This window comes from Hyperolius riggenbachi, chromosome 6 (genome assembly GCF_040937935.1).
Source record: "Hyperolius riggenbachi isolate aHypRig1 chromosome 6, aHypRig1.pri, whole genome shotgun sequence".
Taxonomy (NCBI): domain Eukaryota; kingdom Metazoa; phylum Chordata; class Amphibia; order Anura; family Hyperoliidae; genus Hyperolius; species Hyperolius riggenbachi.
The window spans coordinates 351,020,841-351,041,638 of NC_090651.1; the positions used below are offsets into that span (position 1 = coordinate 351,020,841).

Sequence of the window (20,798 nt, forward strand, 5' to 3'; positions counted from 1 at the left end):
TCCAAACGGTTAGGTTCCAGCGAAACCGAACCGTTTTGAGGAGGCAGACGCTGAAACCGAACCGGGGCCGGAGGTATGTATATACATCCTGTCTCTCCCTCTGCCAGGAGGTTCGGTTACTTTGGGGGTGGGGGGGAGTTGTGGGGGAGGGAAGTTGTAGGGGGGGGCCCTTGCTTAAGCTTGCCCCAGGGTCCCTTGGCCCATTAAACCGGCCCTGGGAGGGGGGGCGTCCCTCCTCCTCGCCGATGTGTGGCCATGGCTTTCCCCTCATGCTGTGACCCCTCCAGCCCCCTAAAACAGCCCTGAGCGGGCTCCTATTGTTACACCTGGGATTATAATCTAATTGGATGAAAATCGTGGGCTTTGGTCGCATGTTTCTATCGGACATGTGGCAAGATGTCGGGCCGTTGTGGTCGATCGGGTGCGCAGTGGTAACCGCAAGCAACTTCGGGACAAATGACAAACGTGACAAAACCCCCAGCACTGTTCCCCTAATGTTTAAATGTGCCCCTTGTATGTGCTTTTATACATTACCGGCGGCAAATGCATACAAGAACGCAATTTCAAGAATGCAAAATGCAGAAACGCACCATTTTTTGTCACCACTCTTGCATTTCAGATTTGCCAGTAGGTGGCAGCAGAACACTGTGGATAGAGTGACCAATGTAAATTGCAAAGCATTGGTGTGACCAGTAAGGGGAGACCGTGTTCTGTGTAGGGATGCTTGTTTGGACTCTGCAGAATAGATATTTCCGCATATCCGATCGGAGAAAAAAAAATCAGAATTCAGTGGAAATCCATTTTATAGCAACTTGGAAATTTTGGACCCAATCATAGAACTCGGAAGTATTGGACCAATCAGAGAATGTAGACTTTTTCTGCAGAATCAGATCACCGCTGTAATTTTGGACCAGTCACGACTGATTTTACATTTTTGGTATTTTGTAGCCCCTTCCACACTCCTAGGAGTTCTGGTTCACCATGAGCTTGCTGAGTACTCTGTAACTCTGCGTGTTTCAAGTCCTACCCCATAGAGCCACATTTACCCATGCCATGCACTGATGATGACCAGCCAGTGTGAAACAGTCTGTATGTTGAATTAGTTTGGCTCTGAACAATGAACAAGCTGACACATCGTTGCATTTCCAGCAGTTCTGGAGGTGTGGCTAACTTTCAGGGACAACAAAATTTGCATATTTAGGTGTGATGCATTGTAGGAGACGTCATATGCCCATTCCAACCTGAACTGTTGCAAATACCTTCTGTTTTAAAGGGGAACTGAAGTAAGAGGTATACGGAGGCTGCCATATTTATTTCCTTTTAATCAATACCAGTTGCCTGGCAGCCCTGCTGGTCTATTTCTCTGCAGTAGTGTCTGAATAACACCAGAAACAAGCATGCAGCTAATCTTGTCAGATCTCTGCTGCATGCTTGTTCAGGGGCTATGGCTAATAGTATTAGAGGCAGAGGATCAGCAGGAGGGCCTGGCAACTGGTATTGCTTAGATGGAAATAAATATGGCAGCCCCCATATCCCTCTCACTTCAAATGTCCTTTAAGACAGCAAACTTCTGTTCTAGTGCAAAAGAGTGACTAATAAAATGCTCCTCGAAAATCAGGAAAACAGAAATAAAAAAAACCCAGAAATCGGAAACCGTAAATTGGTATTGGTGGAAATCGAAATTTCCACGGAATCGGAAATGGGCACTTCCGACCATCCCTACTGGGTACCTAATACTGCTGAACACATCTGACTACTTAAAGGGGAACTGAAGAGAGAGGTATACGGAGGCTGACATGTTTATTTCCTTTTAAGCAATACTAGTTGTCTGGCAGCTCTGCTGCTCGTCTGCCTCTAATGCTTTTAGCCATAGACCCTGAACAAGCATGCAGCAAATCAGGTGTTTATGACATTATTTTCAGATCTGACTTTATTAGTTGCATGCTTGTTTCTGTGTGATTCAGACACTACTGCAGCCAAGTAGATCAGCAGGACTGTCAGGCAACTGGTATTGTTTAAAGGGGAACTGAAGTAAGGGGTATACGGAAGCTGCCATATTTATTTCCTTTTAATCAATACCAGTTGCCTGGCAGCCCTGCTGGTCTATTTCTCTGCAGTAGTATCTGAATAACACCTGAAACAAGCATGCAGCTAGTCTTGTCAGATCCGACTTTAAAGTCTAAAACACCTGATCTGCTGCATGCTTGTTCAGGGGCTATGGCTAATAGTATTAGAGGCAGAGGATTAGCAGGGCTGCAAGGCAACTGGTATTGCTTAAAAGGAAATAAATATGGCAGCCTCCATACCCCTCTCTCTTCAGTTCCCCTTTAAAAGGAAATCAATATGGCAGCCTCAATATAATTCTCACTACAGTTGTCCTTTAATACTAATATCTAGGGGCACATCTGACTATCTGGGAACTGCATGGTAAGTGCTCAGCGACTCGGAGGCTGTAGATGTCTAAAACTGGGTCAAAAATTTAGAAGACATTGTTCACACTCACCCTTAAGGCTGCTTACACACCAAGACGTTAGTGCGCCTGTAACGCTCCCCCAACGCACAGCAATGTAACACAAGTGGGCTGTTCACACAGCCCACGTTGCGTTACATGTAACGCTGCACGTTCTGTGCAAAGTGCAGCATGCTACGGCGTTGGAGCGGCTATAGCCGCGTTAGACTGTTTGCACATGCGCAGTGGGGGGCGGAGAGGAGGCGGGGAGAGCCAGCTACAGTAGCCGCGCACATGGCTACTTAATATTCACTGCACTGGCGGGCGCTGATTGGCCGGCAGGACTACGTGATGCGGAGTGTCTCGCTCCGCATCACGTGGTCCCGCTGGCCAATCAGCGCCACTCTGGGAGACATTATAGGACTCGAGCCGCCTAACGTGGCTCACTCTACCGTCGGCTCTTGCAGCACCATACGTTGTGTTAGGTGCACGTTATGCAACCTTAACGTGCCACCTAATGCAACGTCTTGGTGTACAAGAAGCCTAAAGAGACTCTGTAACAACATTTTCAGCCTTATTTCTTCTATTCCTATAAGTTCCTATACTTGTTGTAATGTGGTCTGGATTACTGCAGCCTTTTCTAGTTGCACTGTCTCTGTAATACTGTATATCTAATCTTCTTTTCTTTGTCAAGCTTTGTCGACCCAGGAAGGAATGTGCTGCCGCTGCTGTGATAGGGAGAAGTTATGCACGCCCCCTGCAGGCTCTGTGTGTGTGCTGTGTGTATGAGTCACAGGCAAGGTCTCTGCTCACAGCCAGCTTCTCTGCGAGGCTCACGGAGCTGTGACCTTGTGAACAGCTGTGAGTGCAGAGCTCAGACAAGCAGCTAAGGCAACAAGTGGTAGTAACATTCCAGCAGTCAAGTCAGGCTTGAGAGGAGCCACTGCAAACAGGCACCTGCTCTGATGATGTATTTCCTGTTTGGTGGCCATCTGCATTGTTTACAAAAACAATGACTAAAACAGTGATTTTATCACCAAGAAAGCAGAGGGGTGCGGCGAAAATGTCACAGAGGGGGCTAGGATAAGACAACAAACAGGCTGGTGCGTTTATTTATGTAAGATTTTCACAGTACAGATTCTCTTTAAAAGCTCATCAAAGTTTTGCTGGTATCTCCAGTGGCTGTAAAGCAGGCCATACACACATGGATTTATACCAGCAGATTCAATCACCGTGATCAAATCTGCCAGTTATCTGCGGCACAACGAGCAAAACTTGCACCAGGGCCCATAGCTGCTTAGCTATGCCACTGCACGCTAGCATTTTTCCGCTAATGCAAGTTTATGGGCTGCATGTAAAAACACATATGTGCGGTTTGCATTGTGTCTACAGTATTTGAAAATGCACAACTTGCTGCATAATTTCCAGCATTGCATGTAAAACGCACACAATGTATCTCAATGGAGATGCAGAGGAACAAGTTTTTACACTCATTTTTTTTAAATACATTATTATATTTAACTCCATTGATTATAGAAATTAATAAAAACACACCTTATATTTTGATTGGCCAATAACTGACCAATTTTACCATCATCATGTACTATGAGGGTCAAAAGATATTGAATGCTATGAGCAGATTGTGTAAGTAAACTCTCATACTAACTAGAGGTGGTAAGATTGGTCAGTGATTTGCCAATCAAAATTGAAAGTGTATACTAGGCTTAAGCTGCCAACAATTTGCACTTCCTGGAATCAAGCGGTTGTAAATAATCTCTCCTTGCATTCACATTTCATGTTAATGTTATGCAGCTCAAACTTGGACCCATAAAAATTGTCAGGAAGTTATTCTGATTGGTCCAAATTTTCAAGCTGCATATAATTTACATGAAATTTGAATGCAAGGGGAAATTATTGGCATCTCATTGGTCATCCCTAGTCTCCGATTTATAGATTTGGCTGCGTTGCTCTGTGATTTCCTGGACGATAAATTCTATACAGCCGTGGTTCATTGTTCCCTAGAGGAGCCTCAAATGACCCCAATGAGATGTGCCAAGCGCCTGAAAAATGATGATGAAACAAGACCTTTCGATCGCTCAGAGGCGTATCTAGAGGGGTGCAGGCATGGCTCATGCCATGGGCGCCACAGCACCATGGGCGCCATTGACTGCCCCTGTGCTGAACCCTCATGCCTACTCCGGTGCCTTCCTCATCTCTCAGACCACAGATCAAATGTATTCTGTTATCTGGGGAACAAGGCTCCTTAACTTATGTGTGTAGGACACACTTGGCTTAGTGTTAGAAAAGAGGACAGATAGGGAATAAGAAGAAACATTCCCTGGAGGGGATCGGAGGGGAAGCTGGCTAGAAATAGACTGTTTGCACCGGCCGCAGAAGTAAATGAATATTCCTGACTCAGGAGGTTTATTTCCGATGTGTGTTTACAGGAGCTGTTTCCCTCGTGCCCAGCGGCCCCCGGCGCCTGCACAACACGTGGCAGCAGTGCCAGGCAGGGGACGCCACACACACTAATGATCTAATAATAGAGGCGGTTTTATGTATCCGGGGTGATGTCTGCTGCACATTCTATACACATGACTGATGGAGAGATACAGAGAGCCTTCCAGGGATTGTTGTGCCGGTAACAGGAAAGAATAAACATACACACGGGTGTAACTAGAAGGAAGCAAGTCCCTGTGATTGCAGCCGGCCCAGAGCTGTGGGGCCCCCAACCAGAGCCGGGACAAGGTCCACCAGCACCCAAGGCTGAGACACCAAAGTGTGCCCCCATTCCTCCCACTCCTGCGGTCACACACTGATTGCTATTACACTAAGAGGCGCCCCAGGGCCCCCAACACCTTAATCTCTTGTTATCTGGCTTGCAGTCACTGCCATGTATCCCCTTTTCTTATTTCTCTCTGCTTCAAACACAATAGGGGAATGATTGCTGAGTGAGTTCTGCGCCCCCTCCTACACTGTGCCCTGAGGCTGGAGCCTCTCTCTGCCTCGGCCCGGCCCCCAACTACTGACCTTCTCTTCCTCCGATACAGGGGATTGTACTTTACATCAGGTGTTTTGTGGCTGCACTTGTTATGGGTGTGAAGATCATGATGGCCACACTTGCTTTATGACCCTTGTGGGATGGGCCCCAGGCTGTGAGGGTGACCAGGGGGAGGCAAGGGAAGGGGTGTGACCATTGGGGGCCCCAGCAAAGTATCACTGGGGGGCCCCATGAATTGTAGTTACGTCACTACATACGCAAACACACACGCTGTTCTCGCATCTCAGAGAGACCCACACACACACTCTGTACACACATACAGACATACACACTATACATGTACACATGCATACAGAGAGACACACACACACACACACACACAGACACACACACACACACACACACACACACACACACACACACACACACACACACACCTTATATACTGTACATACATACACATGCATACAGAGAGAGACACACACACTGTACACACACACACACACACACACACACACCCTACACACACACACACCCACCCCCTATATACTGTACATGCACATGCATACAGAGAGAGACATACACACTGTACACACACACACCACACACCCTACACACACCTCACATGTACACATGCATACAGAGACACACACACACACACACACACACACACACACACACACACACACACACACACACACACACACACACACACACACACACACACACACACACACACACACACACACACCCTACACCCTACACACACCTCACATGTACACATGCATACAGAGAGAGACACACACACACACACACACACACTATAACACACCACACACCCTACACACACCTCACATGTACACATGCATACAGAGAGAGACACACACACACACACACACACACTATAACACACCACACACCCTACACACACCTCACATGTACACATGCATACAGAGAGACACACACACACACACACACACACACACACACACACACACTATAACACACCACACAGCCTACACACACCTCACATGTACACATGCATACAGAGAGACACACACACACACACACACACACACACACACACACTATAACACACCACACACCCTACACACACCTCACATGTACACATGCATACAGAGAGAGACACACACACACACACACACACACACACACACACACACACACACACACACATACACACACACACACACACCTTATATACTGTACATACATACACATGCATACAGAGAGAGACACACACACTGTACACACACACACACACACACACACCCTACACACACGCACACACACCCTATATACTGTACATGCACATGCATACAGAGAGAGACACACACACAGTACACACACACCACACACCCACACACCCACACACCCACACACACACACACACACACACACACACACTGTACACACCCACACACACACACTGTACACACCCACACACAAACAATCAGCAGCTGAGGCATTCGTTATCAGATGAGTTTTATCTAATGTGTTTATGTATCTTTTTAGTATGGCCCATTAATGGTACAATATCCCAAATGATCGACCCTACTATCCATCAATCAGGTGCCATTAATGGTACTGATGGATGAGGAAGGATCATTCTATTGATTCAAATTTCAGAACGATTCTTTTGGTCTGATTGCATTTATTACCAGTTTCCACCTCGTTGGCGGCCGGAACCATTTGTTCGGGAAATTGGATCGTTAATGGGCATCTATGGTTTAGAAGCAGGAAGTCAGGGATACAAAGTGGAGGATCCAGAGGAGGCTATTGTGTCATTTCCTGGCAGGAGAGTCGGGGGCGCCGGGGGACATGTTGTACAAGGTGACCTCAGCCTCATTCCTGGCCCAGGAGCAGTGCAGGAGGGTCCGAGTCCTTCTAACATGTCTGATCCAAATTGCTATAAATGTCCTGGTCTTATGTACTGAGCCCTCCCCACCCCCATCCCTGCCTGCTGACCTCTAATACCAATCCCTCCCCACCCCCATCCCTGCCTGCTGACCTCTAATACCAATCCCTCCCCACCCCCCATCCCTGCCTGCCGACCTCTAATGCCAACTAGACAGTCACAAATCCCGGATCCGGTCCACGGTGGCTGGATAGTGTAAAGGTTAAAGAGAAACTGGCGGCGTGACCAAGGACTGAGCTTCATCCCAGTCAGCAGCTGATACCCCCTTTCCCACGAGAAATCTTTTCCTTTTCGCAAACGGATCATCAGGGGGCTCTGTATGGCTGATATTGTGGTGAAACCCCTCCCACAGTGTGATGTCAGGACCATAGTCCTGACAGTTTCCTGTCTGTGAACCTCATTACATTATGGGAAATAACAGCTGTTTACAGCTGGGTCCAACTGCCAAAAAAGCAAGCAGCATCTCCTTCCACTGACATCACCTGCCAGCAGTAAAAATGTCACCATGTGGTAAATGTCGGAATGTAAATCAGGGAGAGGAAAAATTTTACAATGGGCAAACACTGACTAAATCATTTATACTAATTATTGTAAAAAAAAATATTTTTGACTACATTATTTTCACTGGGGTTCCTCTTTAATTGCTCTGCCTCTGACACAGGTGACCTGGGTTCAAATTTGGGCTCTTCCTGTTCAGTAAGCCAGCACCTAGTCAGTAAGAGACCTTGGGCAAGACTCCCTAACACTTCCTATAGAGGGTGCCCTAGTGCTTTGAGTCTGCCAGGAGAAAAGTGTGATATACATGCTATTTGTCTTGTCTGAAAGCAGTGATGTACTGACAGCAGATTTTCATCATCATCGTTCTGATTCTGCCCTGTGTAGATCTAACATCAGTGAGAAAGTCAGACGAGCGCTATACTTCCCGCAGGCCCGCAGTTTGAAAATGGACAGATTCCACACCAGGGAAGGTTAGTACGGTGTCATGATCGCTGCTGCAGCAGGTATTGCTGGAAGTAGTAGTGCTGCAGCTCAGGCAGTTCTGATCTCTTTCCATGCAAGCTGCATAGCTTTGTCTGCCTTTCCCTGCTGTCAGCTTGTGACTGATTATCATTCACCTGTGTGGGAATCTGCATGTCTGCTCCCATTGGATGACCTCAGTATAAAGATCTGCTTCCTGCAGGACTCCTCGGGTTATCATAGCTTCAGTTTAAGCCTGTCTTGCTGTTGCTTCAGCCCCCGATCGTGTTTCTTGTTCTAAAGATACTTTGCTGGTCTTTGCATCATATATTGGTTCATTGCCAATATATATGCATACCAGCACGTTTATTATTTTCCTTGTATTCGTGTTACGTTGATACATCAGTGTCGCTGATGTATACGTACACGAACTGTTTATATCCTGTGTGCAGTTAGTCAGCTTTCCAGCACGTTTTGGTAGTTTGCGCGTATCGTGATCACCTGTGCTGTGTAAGCAATCCTGCTCCTGGTTCTGTTTGTGGATTGCGTTCATCTCTGCAAAGAGATAACGAATCCTTCTGAATCCTGTTCTGTTACCGTTTGTGGATTGCGTTCATCTCTGCGAAGAGATAGCGAATCCTTCTGAGTCCTGTTCCCTGTATTACTCCAGTCCTAGTCAGTGTTCCTGCTTATGTCATATATCGGTTCATTGCCGATATATACATATGTTAGTCAGACGTTACAAATAGTTTCATTGATAGCTGTAATTGTAATACGCTAGGAAAACATACTTATTGTATATTTGTCTGTGTTACATTCATCTATCTTGATCCTGCTATTTCCTAACTATCCTGTCCTGTCTTTGTGAGGCACGCCATCGCTGCAAACGCATTGGCTGCCTCATTCCAGTCTGTCTTGTTTTGGACGCTTGCTGTCACTAAGTAGCGGCTGGCTAGCAAGCGTTCATTCTGTCTACCTGTCCTGATCGCCTCAGTTCTGGTTTATGCGCTCAGCGCTACTTTGCGCTGAGACGTTATAGCGAAAGTATTGTTTGTGGCTGTCGGATCTGCACCGGCTCTGTGCGCCACAATCTCCTATTGGAGTCAGTCCTCCCCTCCACTATACTAGGGATAGCCTGTTTCCTTGTGCTAGTGTGTGTACCTCCTTCACGTCAGCTCATGCGTTGCATGCTGACTGTGGAGAATACACCACCAAGCCTTACATACGGTAGCTGGGGGCCCAAAACAGCTCTGGGCTCCCCTCTAGTTACGCCCCCAGTGGTGCCCCATAGCAGCATTAGCAGGGAGGACGTGCCGCCAACTCTAGACTCCTCCCATAGATACTGCGCCCCCCCTTCCTTCCCCAATCGACCAGCAAAGAAGCGCCCTGTCTAATCGGTAATGTTGGTAGATTTCTGCTACAAATCTATCAAAATTACGATCAAGCAGCACAGTGACCGACTCTGCCAAGAAATGTCTCATACTGTATGGGCACCTTTATACATTATGACCAGACATACACTGTCCATTCCCCCGCCCCAACTGTCCAATAACACAGGGAGGAAACTGTAAGAAAAGGACCATTTAATGATTGTCAGAAGAATGTTCCATCAGCTCTGAGATAATATAGTGATTATTAAACATTTGGAGGTTCAGAGATCATCAGTGCAATTATTACTATTATTCTCAGAGACTGCCCAGATTTCTCCCCCAGACTTGCAGGAGATAGCTCCAGTAGTCTGTCCATTGTGCTGGGTGAGGCGTGATCTCCACAGGGCTAGGTAGTAGGTAGGGCCTCCTCTTGGAGCAATTCAGAGCCTGTAAATATGGCCGCCTTCACGCCAACTCACTCCGGATCAACACCGCCTTCACATCCAAGGCTCCTCCTCACACCCCCACCAGACGCAGGAAGTGGTTTGGCCCAACATGGCTGCAGCACTGGGTAGCCGATCACAGACTGCCTCACGTAAGTCCTGGCGCCGCCCCTGCGGCCTGCGCTCAGTGATGCTGGTAGTAATAGGTCAGTTTCCGTAGCTCCTCCCAGAAGAGCAGGCTGAGGATTGTGTGTGGCCCTAGGCGGACGTAGGCCGGGACTATCCCCTTATACAGAGCCAGTATCCCTTCCTTGTGTGTGATCTTCAGAAAACAGTCCAAGAAGCCGCGATACAGCCGGCCCTGCAGAGAAAACACAAGAATCGCGTCAGAAGGGCCGCCGCAGGGGGATTGCTACTGAATATATTATCTGCTAACCTCTGCTGTATGATAACTGCCAGGCAACTGGGGTTGCTTAAAAGGAAAAAAGATGTCTGTGAGCCATGGTGCATTGTGGGAAATAGCTGTTTACAATTGTTTCCAACTGACAAAACAGCAAGCAGCAGCTACATCACTTGCCAGCAGTAAAAATGTCACCATGTGATAAATGTCAGAATATAAATCAGGGATTTAAAATATTTTACAATGGGCATGAGCAAACACTGACTAAATAATTTATACATAATTATTGTAAAAATGAAGCACTTTTTATCACATTATTTTTACTGGAGTTCCTCTTTAAACTTGATTTTCTCAAAAACTGAAATGTCTTTTTGAAAAAAAAAAATGTTTTGACTTGTTCCCAAAGAGTCGAATGTTGCATTTTTGCATAATCATGAAATTATGGAACATAATTACGGTTATGTGCAAAATTAATTACAAATTTGCCAGAAAATGTATATTATGATTTCACATCATAATTGTTAATATTGATGTGACATTCAATCTTCTATTTAAAGGACCACTATAGCAAAAAAAAAAAAAAGTAAGCAGTTAAAATCTGAAAAAAACTGACAGGTTTTGGACTAGTCCATCTCCTCATAGGGAATTCTCAAGGTTTTCTTTTGTTTTCAATAGAATTTCCTCAATGTCAGTTGCTAAGTCTAATTGCCAAAATAGTAAGATACCAACCAGCCTCCCTAATGGCAGTTAGACTTAGCAACTGCTAAGGAAATGCTTTTAAAAACAAAGGAAATCCTGAGAATCCCCCATGAGCAGATGGACTAGTCCAAAACCTGTTGGTTCTGATTTTAACTGCCTATTTTGTTCGCTGTAGTGGTCTTTTAAGGAAATATTGTCCCTGAGGTGCGTCATCTAATAAGTGCCCCCCATCTTATATATTGCCAGTTAGTCCCCCTCCCCTCATAAATTGTCAGTTAGTCCCCCTCTCCCCCATAAATGATCAGTTAGCCCCCTCCCCCAGCAGGCAAGAGTATGAGGGCATCACTCACATGTCCCTTGCTGTCCACAGGTTGGTTGTACAGCCGGGTGCTGACCACATCGAATGGGGTCATTGCCACTGCGACACCGATGCTGCTGATCATCCCTCCGGCCAACGCCACCAACCAGCTATCATCAGAGAACCACTGCAAGAAGAGGATAGACAATGGTCACCATACATGAAGAGATCGAGACATTACAGAGACTTCCAGCTATGACCCTTCATCCAACTTCTGAGCTCCTGATTCTGATACCACCAAATCTCAGAAAACTCCCTCCCAGCCACATGAGCTGGGTGTGGCATCTCCTCACTAACTGCAAAAGAACATCCCATTATATATATAGCCCACATCTGAATCCATTGCCCCTCCCTACACCACATGTGAGCCAACTGCCCCTCCCCTCACCACGTGTGAGCCAACCATTTCTTCTCTACATCACCTGTGAGCCAACAGCCCCTCCCTACACCACACGTCATCCAACTGCCTCCTCCCTACACCACACATGATCCAACTGCCCCTCCCCTCACCACGTGTGAGCCAACCACCTCCTCCCTACACCACCTGTGAGCCAACTGCCCCTCCCCTCACCATGTGTGAGCCAACCACTTCCTCCCTACACCACCTGTGAGCCAACTGCCCCTCCCTACACCACCTGTGAGCCAACTGCCCCTCCCTACACCACCTGTGAGCCAACTGCCCCTCCCTACACCACACGTGATCCAACTGCCTCCTCCCTACACCACATGTGAGAAACAGCCCCTCCCTGTACCATGTGTGAGCCTATAGCCCTCTTCCTACACCACGTGTGAGCCAACAGCCCCTCACTACAGCACGTGTGAACCAACCGCCCCTCACTACACCACATACAGGCCCAAATTTACCTCACAGGAGCCTAGAGGCACAAATGTCCTGGCACCCTAGACTCCACCCTCCACGAACCTACAAACCCCCCACCAAACTGCACCACAAGTGTGCTGGCTGTCCCAGCTGTCACTTATCCCTTACTAGTCATAGGTAGTTACAGATGCCCCTTAGTATTAGGTAGCCAGAAGTACCCTCAATATTAAGAAGCTAGAGGTGCCCCCAAATATGAGGTAGCTAGAGGAACCTCAGTATTAAGTAGCTAGAGGAGCCCCGGAGTGAAGGGAGATCTGGTCAGTGGAATGCAGAGAGCTGGGTGAGTAACCTCTCATTTACACTCTCATCAGGACTTTGCATAGGGAAGGGAGGGAGGGAGGCGTTCGGGGAGAGAAGTGAGCTGCCTTTCCATCATCAGGCGCCTGTAGGCACGTGCCTACACTGCCTTATGGTAAATCCGGCCCTGACCGCATATGATCCAACAGCGTCTTCCTACACCACGTGTGAGCCGACAGACCCTCCCTATACCATGTGTAAACCAACTGCCCCTTCCTACACCACATGTGAGCCAACTGCCCCACCTTACACCAAGGGCTTGATTCACAAACCCGTGTTAACTGTTAGCACAGGCGTCCTAAACAGTTAGCATGCAAAGTTCTGCACACAGTCTTTTTCACGTGCAAAGTCCCGCGATCGCGGACATTTGCACGCAATAACACGGACTTTTGCACGTGATCGGCGGCCGATCGCGCGCAAAAGTCTGCGTTATCGACTTTGCACATGAAAAAGTCTGTGTGCGGCACTTCGCGTGCTAACAGTTAACACGGGTTTGTGAATCATGCCCCAAGGCTATTATTATAAGCATAACGATGGACCCATCATTTTCTCACCTTTTGTTTCTTCACCCATTCCTTGGCTTTGGCAAAAGTTGCCAGCTGCACCGCTGAGCCCACCATGACTCGAGGAACTGCCCCATTCACTCCACGCCACAGTCCCAGAATCCCCTCCTTCCTGTAAATGTTCTCGAAGGCGGAGCTTACACTCTGGTGGAGGAGAAAATATTAAAAAAATGATTATTATAGAACATTAATGAATGGCCTTTAAATCTATTAATGATTTTTTTTATTTGCACAACTTGCAGCTGCTCGCTTTGTATCTGCACACAATTTATCCTGCGCACGTGAAACCGTGAACAAGGTTTATAGTGTGACCCCAGCCAAAAACGTACATTTCCCATACAGGATGCAGCTATTTCAGAGAAATTCTATTTGAAGCATTGAGTCATGTGACCCAGGATCCATAGAGGAAACAGAGTGGGCAGTCCCAGTTAGTGAATAGCTCTCACTAATCAGCAGAGCGTTTATCCCTTTACTCCGCCCACCTCCACATCTGCTGATTATTTATCAATATTTATCAATAGCGCCCTACATAAGCCAAACTACAGACGTTATTTAAGACTAGTGCAGACGTTATTTAACTGCAAAACGGTGAATGGATTTAATGTAACACTGTCAGGGCTGGAACCCACAGGAGCGCTTTTGGCAGCGTCTTGGCAGCACTGCGATACGCTAGCAGTTTGCCAAAACGCTGGGCTAATGTTAATGGATGGGGCAACTTCCACAGGAGCGTTTGCGTTTCCCAGAAACGCAAACGCAGGACCTGCAGCATTTTGAGAGCGTTAGCGCTTCAATGTAAAGTATTGAAACGCTAGCAGAAACGCTCAGCAAAACCTAAACTGAGCGGTTTTGCTAGCGTTTTGCGGTTCAGCACACTGTAACAAAATGAAAAATAATTCACAGGACCAATCAGGATAAAAACGCAAAACGCAAAACACTACGCACCCGCTGGGCAAAAAAATACAATGTTGCAAAACACGACCAAAAACGCGCATGAATCCGCTTGCAAACCGCTCAGACAAAACGCTAGCGGTTGCGTTTTGCGTTTGCTGATTTCAGTGGGTTCCAGGCCTCAAGGTTAGGGTTGGGCACCACCAGGGAAGATTTAGGCTGCTTCCACACAGGGACGTTACAGGCGCAAGCTAGTGCAGCAATACAAAGTCAATGGGGCTGTTCACACTGCCCACGTTGCGTTACATGTAACGCTGCACGTTCTTCAGAACGTGCAGCATACTATAGCGTTCCAACGGCTTAAGCCACGTTAGACTGTTTGCACATGCTCAGTGTTGGGGCGGAGAGGAGGTGGGGAGAGGCCGCTACGTAGCCGCGCACATGGCTACTCAATATGCACTGCACTGGTGGCCGCTGATTGGCTGGTGTTACCACGTGATGCGGAGTGTTTCACTCCGCATCACGTGGTCCCGCCGGCCAATCAGCGCCACTCTCACTGCCCTAATGCGGAAAGAGCCGCTTGACGCGGCTCACTCAACGTCCTCTACCAACACCGGCAAGCGTTGCGTTAGGGGACGTTATGCAACCATAACGTCCACTATAACGCAACATCCCGGTGTGTAACTAGCCTTAGGGTTAGGCACCACAAGGGGGGTCTTAGGGTTCGGCACCACCAGGGGATATTTAAGGTTAGGCACCACCAGGGGGGTCTTATGCTGGGAATACACGTTTCGTTTTAGCCTTCGTTTCGATTGTGCCTTTTGTCCTTTTCGTTCCCGAAATAATCGAACGTACGGTTAATATCACCACCCACGGTTTCGTTTTTTTTTTTTATTCTGATGGTTTCGTTTTTCCAATGATCGAAGGCTGCAAAGAAACGAAACGAAAATCCCTTTTTACAGGGACGGACTAACATAAACGAATATATAATCGATCTGAACAGCCATCAAGCCTACCAATGGCTCGTTTAGATGGATAAAGAGAGATAATATCAAACATGTTCGATCACTAGTCGTTCGTTTTTGGGGTCTATTAATCGAAACTATAATGAGATTATGACTATTTTCACATACGTTTTCAACACTCGATTCGTTTACTGAACGAATCGAAGGCTAAAACGAAGGCAAAAACGAAACGTGTATTCCCAGCATTAGGGTTAGGCACCACCAGGGGGGTCTTAGGGTTAGGCACCACCAGGGGGGGTCTTAGGGTTAGGCACCACCAGGGGGGTCTTAGGGTTAGGCACCACCAGGGGGGGTCTTAGGGTTAGGCACCACCAGGGGGGTCCTGGGGGTTTGGGATAGGTACAGAGAGGGTTCTGTGTGAGAGTAGGGTTAGGTATACCTTTTTATATCACCGCTTTATACAAAGATAAATAACGATACAATGTTAACGCTAATTTTCAATAAAATAAACACAGAGCTAAATAACGATAAGGCTTTAAAGAGAATCTGTATTGTTAAAATCGCACAAAAGTAAACATACCAGTGCGTTAGGGGACATCTCCTATTACCCTCTGTCACAATTTCGCCGCTCCTCGCCGCATTAAAAGTGGTTAAAAACAGTTTTTAAAAGTTTGTTTATAAACAAACAAAATGGCCACCAAAACAGGAAGTAGGTTGATGTACAGTATGTCCACACATAGAAAATACATTCATACACAAGCAGGCTGTATACACCCTTCCTTTTGAATCTCAAGAGATAATTTGTGTATTTCTTTCCCCCATGCACTGAAGTTTCAGGCTGCTTGTTTCTTCCTGCAAACAGCTTTGCCCTTGTCTGAATTTCCTCAGTATGTGAAAGCCCAGCCAGCTCAGAGGACTATTTATCCAGCTTGTAAAAGATAAGAGAGAAGCTGCTCTGCTCTAATCTAAATAACACACAGGCAGTGTGTGTTATTTGTGGGCCTGGAAGGGGGAGTTCATAGCAGAACCACAACACTGAAGAGTTGGCAGCCTTCCAGACACAGGCTGACAAGTCTGACAAGAGAGAGATAAGTTGATTTATTACAGAGACAGTGATAGTATAAAGTGCTGCAGTTAGCCAGAACACATTAGAATAGCTTTTGGAACTTGTAGGATGATAAAAAACAGGATGCAATTTTTGTTACGGAGTCTCTTTAACGTTAAATAGCGATAAGCGACAAACGGATTAGCGCAACACCGTGCGCCATTATTCGCAGGCGCATTTTCAGATGGACCCCCGGAGAGAGACTAGGGGCCCAGTTCATGCTAGCCAGAGCCATCACTTTGAAAAGCGCTTGGCTAATGTCTGTGAATGGGATGCAGCACACCAGAACGATGAGCTTTTTTCCCAAACGCAAACACGGGTCCTGCAGCATTTCTGCTGATTTCTGAGGCGATTCAGCCTCAATGTTAAGTATAGGAAAGCGGAAAATCGCTCTGAAAAATGCTGGATCAGAGCGATTTTCCAGGCGGTTTTGTTACAGAAGCTGTTTAGTTCCAGCTCTACTGTAACAACAAATAACAAACACTACACCTAAACACTCCAAAAATCTCTAGGTACATGCCTAGAATCACCTAGGAAAATCACTCCAAATCACTCCAAAAAGAGCTAAGCGTTTGCGATTACGCTAGCGCTTTTTAATGAGCACTGGCTCTTAAGGGGCCGATTTTCTGGCCGATCTATCGATCAAAATCGATCGATTGCAAATCGGTTGGCCAATCGACCGATCAACGGCAGATTTCGATCGATTTCGATGGATTTCCATCGAACTGGCAGGGTGGAAAATCTAGGTTGCTCTGTTGAGATTGCTTATCATTTTGCATTGGCCCTAATGGAAATCTGATGGCAAAAAAAAAATGCCATCAGATCGAATTTCAATAGATTTCAAACAGAAATCTATTGGAATTCTATCCTGGTAAAAAATGTTCTAAAAACACATCAGATAGATAAGAAATCTAACTGATGATCTATCTGCTGCTAATCTGACGAGTGTATGGGCACTTTTAATCCTTTTCTGGTCTTACTGCTTATTACCTGTATTATGTTGTTTGTCACCCCTACCATTGTTGTTTGTAACCTAAAGGTGGCCATACACTTAAAGATTTGCAGCAGATTCGACCATCAGATAGATTTCTGTCAGATGCCTGTCAAGTCGAATCTGACCGGAATCTATCTGATGTGTGCCACACACTAGGAACAGATTTCCAATAGATTTCAGAATTAAATCTATTGGAAATCGATCTAAATGCATTATTGAACCATTAGAGGCAATGCAACTCTATGGGCTATCGATCTGCCAGCAGCAGATCGACATGGATTTTCCATCCATCAGATAGATCAAATCGATCAAAATTCGGCCGCAAATCGATCGATAGATTGATATGATTAATTGATTCCATAGAATCGATCGATCGATGGTTGAAATCGACCAGTGTATGGACCCCTTTATATATATATCTATATCTATATCTATCTATCTATATCTATCTATCTAAATATATATATATATATATATATATATATTTTGTCCAGTGCCGCGTAATATGTTGGCGCTATAGAAATCCAATACAAAACTAGAAAAATGCTAAATTATATTTAGCATTACTCTTTCAGTAAGTGGGCTTTTCTGCCTCTTTTATCCCACTATACTCTCCTGGTGGTTCTAGGTCACCCTGAGCTGTCTGGGTAGCATTCGGTCTCCACCACAGACCAGGCACTCTCCCTCCTCAAGTGCTGCACTGCAGTGATGGCAGTCATTCAGGGATTTCTGAGTAGCGGCTGTGTTGTTGCTCCATTCTCAGAGCTGTTCCTCAGATGTCCTGAGGGGGGCACTCAGCTAGTTTCTCCCTACTGATTGGTCGCTGGGTAGGTGTGGCTTTTATAACTGGTTCTGCCACTTGTCAGGCCAGCTATGAGACTATCTGGAACAAAGGTGATTTAGCTGCACACTGACAATGTGACTGTGACAATGTTTTGCAGCCTGTAAAGCTGATACACCTAGCGATTAGAGTTGGGCCGAACCTCCGATTTTAGGTTCGCGAACCCTGTTCGCGAACTTCCGCGAAAGGTTCGGTTCGTGAAAAAGTTCGCGAACCGCCATAGACTTCAATGGGGAGGCGAACTTTCAAAGTTTTAAAAAATTCTATCAACTGGAAAAATGATAGAAAACATGTTTCAAAAGCTCTAATACCTGGAGCAACACCTAATTGAGTGAAATACACATCACTGCTGGAGGACCCGCCCATCCTCCCTCCTCCAAGCAAGGTCCTTTATACCAGGGGTCCCCAACCCCCGGTCCGCGACCCAATACCGGGCCGCGGGGCGTTTCGCACCGGGCCGCGGCAAATCCCCTGCCTCACAATGATTTTTTTGCTGGTGACTACCGTCCCGCCCCCTCCTTCATTAGCCGCGAGTGCATGCGGCTACATCTCCGCCTGCACGCATTAGAGCGCAGCCGCGGAAGCCGGAAGTCACGCCCAGCCCAGCCCATCCCATCTTTCTCGGCGTCAGCGTGTGTAGCCTATGCAGCTGCGCTTTTCCCGGGCAGTGTGAGGCAGCGAGACAGGGGGATAGCGTGCCGTGATAGCGTGGCCGTGGTGGACCGTATTCAAAATACATTCTCTTCTCGGTAAGGCGGCTGTCTATATACCAGCGTTTTTCCACCTTTGAATCTAGCCTCACTACCTGTTCCGATACTTCTGTGCTGCATAGGTCAGGCCTTAGGCCTGGGATTGTTACACATGCAATTTAACAAGTATGCAGTGATCATAGTTCTGTGCAGTTTTTGATCCACCTCTTGCTGGCTTGTTTGCGGGCTAACTATACTTGCTATACTGGGCTAACTATACTTGCTATACTGGGCTAACTATACTTGCTATACTGGGCTAACTATACTTGCTATACTGGGCTAACTATACTTGCTATACTGGGCTAACTATACTTGCTATACTGGGCTAACTATACTTGCTATACTCGGCTAACTATACTTGCTATACTGGGCTAACTATACTTGCTATACTGGGCTAACTATACTTGCTATACTGGGCTAACTATACTTGCTATACTGGGCTAACTATACTTGCTATATTGGGCTAACTGTACTAGCTATACTGGGCTAACTGTACTTGCTATACTGGGCTAACTGTACTTGCTATACTGTGGTAACTGTACTTGCTATACTAGGCTAACTATACTTGCTATACTGGGCTAACTATACTTGCTATACTGGGCTAACTATACTTGCTATACTAGGCTAACTGTACTGGCTATACTGTGGTAACTGTACTTGCTATTCTGGGCTAACTATACTTGCTATACTCGGCTAACTATACTTGCTATACTGGGCTAACTATACTTGCTATACTGGGCTAACTATACTTGCTATACTGGGCTAACTATACTTGCTATTCTGGGTTAACTCTATACTTGCTATACTGGGCTAACTATACTTGCTATACTGGGCTAACTATACTTGCTATTCTGGGCTAACTATACTTGCTATACTGGAATAACTACTGGCTATACTGGGCTAACTATACTTGCTATACTGGGCTAACTATACTTGCTATACTGGGTTAACTATACTTGCCATACTAGGCTAACTGTACTTGCTATACTGGGCTGACTGTACTTGCTATACTGTGGTAACTGTACTAGCTATACTGGGGTAACTATACTTGCTATACTAGGCTAACTGTACTGGCTATACTGTGGTAACTGTACTTGCTATACTGGGCTAACTGTACTTGCTATACTAGGCTAACTGTACTGGCTATACTGGGGTAACTATACTTGCTATACTAGGCTAACTGTACTGGCTATACTGTGGTAACTGTACTTGCTATACTGGGGTAACTATACTTGCTATACTGGGGTAACTATACTTGCTATTCTGGGCTAACTATACTTGCTATTCTGGGCTAACTATACTTGCTATACTGGAATAACTACTGGCTATACTGGGCTAACTATACTTGCTATACTGGGCTAACTATACTTGCTATACTGGGTTAACTATACTTGCCATACTAGGCTAACTGTACTTGCTATACTGGGCTGACTGTACTTGCTATACTGTGGTAACTGTACTAGCTATACTGGGGTAACTATACTTGCTATACTAGGCTAACTGTACTGGCTATACTGGGGTAGCTATACTTGCTATACTAGGCTAACTGTACTTGCTATACTGGGGTAGCTATACTTGCTATACTAGGCTAACTGTACTTGCTATACTGGGGTAGCTATACTTGCTATACTAGGCTAACTGTACTTGCTATACTGGGGTAACTACTGGCTATACTGGGGTAGCTATACTTGCTATACTAGGCTAACTGTACTTGCTATACTGGGGTAACTATACTTGCTATACTGTGGTAACTGTACTAGCTATACTGGGGTAACTATACTTGCTATACTAGGCTAACTGTACTTGCTATAGTGTGGTAACTGTACTTGCTATACTGGGGTAACTATACTTGCTATACTAGGCTAACTGTACTTGCTATACTGGGGTAGCTATACTTGCT

The 20,798-nt window shown here is 46.2% G+C and overlaps 1 protein-coding gene across 1 annotated transcript in view; it reads right to left on the bottom strand.

Moving 5' to 3' along the window:
• Window positions 1–9,909: 9,909 nt before the first annotated feature.
• Window positions 9,910–20,798, bottom strand: part of SLC25A34 (solute carrier family 25 member 34) — a 37,265-nt gene continuing 26,376 nt past the window's right edge. The window contains exons 3-5 of the mRNA XM_068241653.1: window positions 13,348–13,500; window positions 11,609–11,743; window positions 9,910–10,520 (exon numbers count right to left, since the gene is read on the bottom strand). Coding sequence (XP_068097754.1) covers window positions 10,344–10,520; window positions 11,609–11,743; window positions 13,348–13,500 — 465 coding nt within the window. The 3' untranslated portion in view covers window positions 9,910–10,343. The remainder of the gene's footprint in view (window positions 10,521–11,608; window positions 11,744–13,347; window positions 13,501–20,798) is intronic.